The sequence below is a fragment of the Seriola dumerili genome, unplaced genomic scaffold, assembly GCF_002260705.1.
Source record: "Seriola dumerili isolate Sdu_G_001 unplaced genomic scaffold, Sdu_1.0 BDQW01000003.1, whole genome shotgun sequence".
NCBI lineage: Eukaryota > Metazoa > Chordata > Actinopteri > Carangiformes > Carangidae > Seriola > Seriola dumerili.
In genome coordinates, this window is record NW_019174258.1 from 18,392,874 (window position 1) to 18,402,065 (window position 9,192).

Consider the following 9,192-nt stretch of genomic DNA (forward strand, 5'->3'; position numbering starts at 1 on the left):
GGGGGAAGGGGGGGGAGGGGGCTGGATGAGATGGGAAAAAGCAGTGCTGGTACTGATGGGTGTTGTTTTTAACAGCTTGTCCCTGCAGCAAGTGTGAAAGATGACAAGGAGAGGCTGAAACCAGAAGGCCAGGCCAACAGAAAACAGACAAAAGGCAGAGGTGGAGGAGTGCAGCTTTCACTTGTGCTTTTCTTTTACTCTCCCCACTATCACTCATTCCCTCATTTCTCTGCTGCCCTCCTCCTCTTTTGTGCTAGAGCTCTTGTCTTCTTTTGACACATTTCCCCACCATCACAGTTACAAAACAAAGAGTTGTAAACTATCAATGACAATGAGGAAGAATGTCAGGTCAAATCCAGGAAAAGAAAGAGAGAGAGAAGGAAGAAGAATCAGCTGAGGTCAATGAAAAACCCAGCTGTAAATCAGATAATCGGTTACTGACACCACATCTGCTTGTGATAATCCACAGAGCTGTACCTTAACCACCACACCACCACCCCCATCTCATTTACATCCAGTCACTCGCTTCGACCACTGCACCCCAAAACATTCCATTATTTCTCCAATTTACTGCACAAAGTCAGGTCAACAAACTCTTCGTAGATATAAATATATTCCAGGAGTTTTCTATTGTTGACCAAAACAGATATGGATGATGCGTTCATAGATTTATTAAGCCACCTGTCTGGTGCCAAACACAACTGATACTGCGTATGCTGTCTTGTAAATACGCTATCTCTCTGTCCTTGCAGTGGAACCCTGATCAATCGTCCGATCGATTTATTCAATATATTTTCAGAAATAGCTGTGCCACTTTTCAACAGTATTACATTGAGCTTTGTTTTGTTGTGTATCGAGTTGACTCAAACCAAAGTATGCCCACAGGACCAACTTGGCATCTTTACCAGCTTTTTCATCTTCACATGACCATGTTGCATTTTATTTTGTCTGAGTGATACAGGAGTGTTTTCATATGGTTAATCACACCATTTAAAACAGCTAGGTGGAATAATGTGACTCCACTTAAACATACACAACAAACTGGATCTCTCTCTGAAGCTTGGTGATTTCGTCCGGTTGTTGTTGTGAGTGTGGAGGAAGAGGAAGCTAGTGCTGGTGAGGGAATCTTGGTGGGGACCCTGGGTGGCAAGACTGGGGGGGGGGGGGGAGGGGGCTGGATGAGATGGGAAAAAGCAGTGCTGGTACTGATGGGTTGTTTTTGAACAGCTGTCCCTGCAGCAAGTGTGAAAGATGACAAGGAGAGGCTGAAACCAGGAAGGCCAGGCCAACAGAAAACAGACAAATAGGCAGAGGTGGAGGAGTGCAGCTTTCACTTTGTGCTTTTCTTTTACTCTCCCCACTATCACTCATTCCCTCATTTCTCTGCTGCCCTCCTCCTCTTTTGTGCTAGAAGCTCTTGTCTTCTTTTGACACATTTCCCCACCATCACAGTTACAAAACAAAGAGTTGTAAACTATCAATGACAATGAGGAAGAATGTCAGGTCAAATCCAGGAAAAGAAAGAGAGAGAGAAAGGAAGAATCAGCTGAGGTCAATGAAAACCCAGCTGTAAATCAGATAATCGGTTACTGACACCACATCTGCTTGTGATAATCCACAGAGCTGTACCTTAACCCACCACCACCACCCCCATCTCATTTACATCCAGTCACTCGCTTCAGACCACTGCACCCAAAACATTCCATTATTTCTCAATTTACTGCACAAAGTCAGGTCAACAAACTCTTCGTAGATATAAATATATTCCAGGAGTTTTCTCATTGTTGACCAAAACAGATATGGATGATGCGTTCATAGATTTATAAAGCCACCTGTCTGGTGCCAAACACAACTGATACTGCTGATGCTGTCTTGTTAAATACGCTACTCTCTGTCCTTGCAGTGGAACCCTGATCAATTTTTTCAGAAATAGCTGTGCCACTTTTCAACAGCCTAAACAAACTGCACTATGGGTTTCAGAAATAGCTGTGCCACTTTTCAACAGTATTTACATTGAGCTTTGTTTTGTTGTGTATCGAGTTGACTCAAACCAAAGTATGCCCACAGGACCAACTTGGCATCTTTACCAGCTTTTTCATCTTCACATGACCATGTTGCATTTTATTTTGTCTGAGTGATACAGGAGTGTTTTCATATGGTTAATCACACCATTTAAAACAGCTAGGTGGAATAATGCTGACTCCACTTAAACATACACAACAAACTGGAGACCACCTTGCGATGGAATTACTACTCATTGCTACATTATTACATGAGCACTCAGTAACTGTTACTTCAGTATTACATGAGTACTCAGTGTTTATTAATTCATTATTACATGAGTAATCAGTACAGTAGTAAGCCCTACATTATTACATGAGTACTCAGTACAGTAGTCCTAACTACATTACAACATTATAACATGCACACTCAGTGGTTATCACTTCATTGTTACATGAGTACTCATTATTAGTTGTTGGGTATTTGATCCATCCATTCATGCTGACTGACCGCAAACCCGACACATTTTGGTGGAGCAGTTTATACTGGAGGTTATATCAAATTGGATGGTGCAACACTGCTAATATGACAGCTTCATCCATTTTAGATTGTCTGTCAAACATGTTAGCTGTGAAGGCGCCCTTAGTGATTGGAATTGGTCACAGTCACTAGCAGGCTCTCTGTTTCCTCAAAGGTCAGCACTGTCCAAATGGTATAACTCTCACCCAAAAAAATATACTCTCTCTATCTCGTGTTTAAAACCAAAATCAACATAAAGCATATGACAAGGTCAGTCATACAATTCGACAGTACCTCCAACAAAACAAAGATGTACAACATAAACAATCATTGCAATACATCTTAAAACATACCTCCGTCCCCTTCTGGGGTTTACCACTATTCTGATCAGTACCTTATTGTGAGTTTTCCTCCTATATCTCCATTTTGTATGAAATCATTAAATGGCTTCCGAATTTCCTCGTAAGCATCCAATTTCGTTTTCAAGTTATGTTATTCTCTCCATGGACATCCATTGCGCCATATTCATGATCCAAGCATCAGTTGTAGGTGGTGTGTCAGTAGTTTAATCCAAGCGAAAGCTTCACACAGCTTTACTAACTTTAACGTGCTAACTGTTATCATTCCACTGGAATGATTTCCTGTTTTGAATAGTGGTGTGACTATGCCCTCGGATAGTTCTCATTGGTCAAAGAGCTGCTGGTTTAGTCAAGGTTGGAGTAATACATCTGTACTAATGTGTTGATAAAGATAATGCCAACACAAACTTTACATTTACAGCCACTGTGTGTAGGATTGGAAAACATTTCCACTTTGTTGACACTCAGTGGCACTCACAAAAAAACACACTGTAGCTGACAGCAATGCAAACCAATGCACCTTTGGTTTGACAGCAATGCAAACCAATGCACCTTTATGGATGTATAATCCATAAACCAATGTCTTTATGGATTATACATCTCCATTGTGAATTATTTTCCATTTAAAACTAAATGCACCTTCAATAGAAAACTAATATCAGTGGACCTCATCACACATTACTATTCACACATCAGAACACTGCACTCAAATACAGCAAGGTTTACTGTCATGAGAAGAGTGTCAGTGTTTTTCTCTTCATTGATATTTAAAATGAGATAAAAGAAGCAGATGGGACAAGAGCTCTATGATATCAATGGGACTGGGGACATAGTCAGTGAGGGGACAAATTAATTAGTGCTGACTCAGTCATTGGGCAGAAATGATCCTATCATGTCATACATCATATTCAAAAACATAATACAAGGTTAAACAATGTTAAAGGGTTTATTTGCTACATACTCATATTTCTCAGTATACACACTGTTGCTCATAAAGTTGGAATAAAATATTTTTTACCTCTTTCCATGAAATGATTGTGACAATGTGATTTATTTCATTTCACCTGGGTAATTGGGACACATAATGTAATCATTGCACCTGGTCAAAAGTGATTACTGATGCATTTAAATAGGAATAAACAGAGGATTGGGTCTGAAAACAAACAAAATTATTCCAACTTTATGGGCAACAATGTATATATATTCATATAAATATATACATATATACATATATATATATATATATATTATACTGAGAAATATGAGTATGTATATATATAAATCCATATTTAAATACCACGTGGACTATTTATGTAGTTATTTATTTTTATCTTTATTATATTTTATTATTGTGTCTGTGTATATGTGGGTTCCCTATCTGGTCTTACTTATGCACACAACCAAACTGCCCTTGTGGAAGTTGTAATGATTGATTGATTGATTGATTGATTGATTGATTGATATTTACATTTATCACAAGAGGGACTGATTTCAGGGTGAATAATGTAAACCAGTGGAACCCAACCTTTTCCAACTCAAGGCCACTTGAAAATCTGAAAAATGTTGGCAGCCCACATCTGACCCCGTAACAAAACAGAGGCCACATAACACTTACTCAGAGCACTTTTTATTTTAATGATAACAATTAACCACTCAGGACTGAACTGAAACCAGAGTAAAAATATCGGTAGTGTTTTCTTTCATCACTATATTCACCATCTGTCTCTGACTCTTTCCTTTTACACAGAAACTGACCCCATGCTATTTGATGCTGGGGGATTAAGGATCCACAGAATGCAGAGTAGCCTGTGATGTGTATGTTATATTGAAAGCTCAGTCACAGAACAGACAATTAGGGAGTGAATAACATCATTATTACCAGCTATGACAGTGGGGCTGGTATTGTTTTAACCTTGTGTGTGTGTGTGTGTGTGTGTGTGTGTGTGTGTGTGTGTGTGGACTTATAAATGCTACATAGTGAGGCCCAAAAAAAGTATTTTCCCAACAGAGTGAGGACATTTTGTCCAGTATTCTCCTACCGAAATGCCATTTTGAAGGTTAAGACTTGGTTTAAGGGTTAAGGTTGGGTTTAGGTTAGGGTTGGGATTAGGATTAGGATTAGGCATTCAGTTGTGATGGTTAGGGTTAGGGAATGCATTATGTCACAAAGATGTAAGTACAAGTATGTGTGTCATGGCAGTAGGGGTGGGCGATATGACGATATTAGATCGTGAAGGATTACAACGTGAAGACGATCTTTCAAACTGCAGAGATCGTGGGATCGTCTAGGGCACATTCTATAAATTGCAGTTCTATGCTGATGCACCGACGCACCAGACGTATTGACGTCGTCAACCTGACCGACCAATCATAGCGGATTACGGGCAGTGACGCACTTTCCTACCCGCCTCCTTGTTTGTGTGTGTAGCGGTAGCACATGGAGAGCGATGGCTGAAAGCCAAACGGAGTTGGTCGCTAAAAAAAATTCCACCTCCATTATATGGAATTGGTTTGGATTTTCCGCAACTGATCAAGCGCAAGCAAATGTAATCTGCAAAGTTTGCACAGAAACCGTTCGCACGTCGGGTGGTAACACGACGAACCAGAATGTTGTTGTTGTTTACCTTAAACTTTACGTTGTTTGCACATGCAGGCAAAACTGCGACTATTTGAAATAAAATCTGTTAAGAAAGGTTCTTTGGTCTAAATTGTCTGTTTTTCTTTTTCCAATTTTAGATCGTGATAAAATCGGAATCGTGATTTTATTTTTAAAAAATCGTGATATGATATTTTTGCCATATCGCCCACCCCTACATGGCAGTACAGTAAGCAGTGAAAGTAGTGAAATGAGGGTCAGACCCAGTCTGCAAAAAAAAAATAAGCAAACATTCTTCTTGATATCATGAAAAATATCACAAATGACGGGAAGTATAGCAACATTTAATATTATCAAATATCAGCCCAAGCCTAAAGAGCTCACATTAATACAGGGCTAATGCAGCTACAGTTAGCCTCACTAACTGACCAGAGCCACTAGAAGTGTTGTGATGCTGTACAGTGGTATACCACAAGTGGTGGGGAGTGGTATCTGCCAGTGGAGCATGAGTAACACCAGCAAACCACAAGTCAAAGTGGTATACCACTAAAAATCAGCATATGACACTAAAACAAGACAGATAAGACATTAACCACCTTTCAATCTCAGCAACGCACAAAAACTGGTGCACTCTATCATCTGCTGGAAGGGGACAGAGTCATACATTTCAATATTGAACACACAGTTGCAAACACACAATAATAAAGTACTTTAAAAAAGGGTTTGATCAATATGGGATTTTGCAGAACAATTCTTGTATATTGTAAACTTCAGTTCCCAGTTCACAAGAATAGCAAATGATCAAGTGATCACTTGCTATTCTTGCAGTAAACCATGCAAGTCCCCTGAAAATACATCAACAAATATTCCTGCATTGCTTCTTTAAATGGTTCAGGACCAAGAGAGAACTGAATAAATAAAACACAGTCTTTTTTTCCCTCACTAACATTCATATAAACAGACAAGGTCCAAATAAAGACCTCTTTGCTGAGTTGATCATGGTGAACACCAGGTCCCCAGCAGTCTGTTGTCAGGGATTAAGTAGCTGCTATATTTTGCCAGAGAAAATCCTGTGCTCAGTATTGCTTCATATAAGGAGGTGACATTCTCCCCAGTTCATACACATGCACAAAGTCTCCAGCAGGCTCTGCACTCTGCCCAGCAGCCTTTCAACCTAAGCTAAAAGTCCTCGAGTCCTGCCGAACAGTCTGATCAAATTAAGCAACAGATTGGACAGCAGCCACAGTGAGGAGTCAGGGGCTAGGCTAGTCAACTATACCACATCCATCCATCCATCCATCCATCCATCCATCCATCCATCCATCCATCCATCCATCCATCCATCCATCCATCCATCCACCTTCAGTACCTGGACAGAGAGGAATGTGAGGAAGATGAAGACAGCCCTGCTGACGATAAATGATTCCATCTTCATCAGGTCAGTGTCTCTCTTCAACTGGGTGAGCGCCAACCTGTGTACAGGAAGTGATCACATCCAATCAAAACACTTTACAGCAGTATAGTGGTTGACTGTAGTATTAAAGCAACACCACAATACATCAAAATATACTGTGCAGTTAGCAATGCTGAAACCACTAGTTAGCAGGGCTGGATGAAGCCATTAGTGTGCCCCAGTGTAAAAGTGAGCTGTGGGCCCCTACTGACCCCCCACCCACAAAAATCTCTCCCTCTGTTCATTGTATAATGTATTAGATCAGTTAGTTGTGGTAACTTGATTAAGCACAAATGTGTTTAGTAAAACACATGTAAGAACACTTTAAGTGAAATAATTATAATAATTATCCCAAATGTTTCCCAGATTTTCAAACCTACAGATGCTAAACCTATGATTTTAACGCTCTGTTTTATTTGGTCGCCTGTGGTGTGGCTGTCTGGCTGAAGCTCAAATTTGACTTTTTATCCAGTTTTAAATCACATTTATAAGATACACTTTTTACATACAGTATATATACATACATATATACAAGCAATCTATATATTTTAATCAGATTTTCGTCAGCGGACATCTGGACCTTAAGTTATCAGAGAAAAAAGATGAGTGAATTTTAGACAGCTCAGCTCTCAGCTGCTGGAGACGTCCTGTTCTGTGTCTGCCGAATAGCGTTGGTGAAACACTGACTTTAAATGTCAAACTGCTTTATTCAGTGTTTCACTGGTATAATCTGCATGTCTGTTCGGCTCCTATGCGGATAAATCAGCTGCTGATAAAAACCTCCTGAACTACTGACTCTGAAGGAATCCAAACCAGGAGAAGCTGATGGTAATGGTGGTAAGTCAGCAACTCCCATGATCCCACGCTACTTAACAATGTCACATAAAGCTGTCTTTTGTTATTGTTTTGATTGAGAGACCCCTAGAGGCAGAAGTTACACACTGTGCGTTTAAAGGGCCACTCTCCTCAGCCTGTGAACACAGTTCTGTAACATAGTCTGTGTTTGTGGAGGAGCTTTGTCAAGTCTGACAAGATCATGCATAAAATCAGTGTTTGTAGAGTTTGAAGTTTGGCTATTAAAAGATGCTACTGATATGCATTATAGAAAATCTAGGCTCCAGTATTTTTAGAGCCATCTGGCTTTCAAAGCCAACAGTATGGAAACTTTCCCCACCCAACTTAATCACCCTTAATCAAGGTTTTAATTCAGGGGCCCTCCACAAGATGATGCCTCAAAATGATGTGACACTACAGGTGTTACTTTACTTCAGGTGAGAAGCTGCTGAAGTGGTGGAAACAGTATGACCAAACAAATTTACAATTAATGAAATGACTACATGGTGAACCAGGACTGCTTGATTAGCATGAGGGTGTGTTCTAATTAATTATAAATTAGCTGTGATTATTTTTTTAATATTCTTGTCTTTATTGCAGGACAAAAAGACAGAATGTAATATACAAAACCAGATCTTCAAACTTGATATTCAGTTTATCCTGTAAATCAGCCATTGATAGAAAAAGACCAAATATTAGATTGTTACAGCTTCTTAGAGATGAGAATATAAATAACAAATAAATAAGGTTTTATTTCACAACATCAATTTGGAGAATTGGGGCTTTAAAATGGACATTTCATTTCATTATTATTTGACAATATATAGGTGAAATGAGCCTATCACTGATTGATTGGTGGGATTAATGAATCATGAAGACAATTGATAGAGTAGGCTATTGCCCAAACTGGTGTGAAACTCGCTCATATATATGTGAATATGTGAAATGCTGATGCTGATGTAGACGCTGACAGGGAAATTCACCTGCATCCAGAAGACTGTTCGGTGCTACGGCGACAGCACGGACGTGGATTTTGTTTTGTGAGTATGCGAGTATCCATCATGCAGCGTGTGCAGAGATACAGCGACTTTCTCACCGGGTGAATCCAGCATTAACGGTCCCTCACGGGCGGCAGTTGCTGCAGGGTAACGGCGGTGTTTTACAACCTGATGTGTGTTTGTTTGAGGAGAAATTAACACCTTACCTTGTGAGGGGGAGAGGTCCTGCGCTCCCTATGCGCTCATGTGGAGATGTAGCATCAGGTATTCTCCAAAAACAGTCCGATTATCCACCTAGTCCCGACCCCGTGTCCATACCCGAGTCCAACACAGAAACGCCCAGAAAGTGACCAAGAGACACCGGCTGTCAGTCCGGCTGTCTAACTGATCAACGCGCCGGTACCAAGTGTCTCCGGTGAAGTGTCTCCGGGC

General features: G+C 40.2%; 1 protein-coding gene across 1 annotated transcript in view; it reads right to left on the reverse strand.

The window, feature by feature from the left end:
* The window catches only part of LOC111221332 (ADAMTS-like protein 3), a 229,564-nt gene extending 220,372 nt beyond the window's left edge, over positions 1 to 9,192 (reverse strand). Inside the window, exons 1-2 of the mRNA XM_022744695.1 lie at positions 8,967 to 9,192; positions 6,845 to 6,947 (exon numbers count right to left, since the gene is read on the reverse strand). Of these exons, the coding sequence (XP_022600416.1) occupies positions 6,845 to 6,910 (66 nt within the window). The 5' untranslated portion in view covers positions 6,911 to 6,947; positions 8,967 to 9,192. The remainder of the gene's footprint in view (positions 1 to 6,844; positions 6,948 to 8,966) is intronic.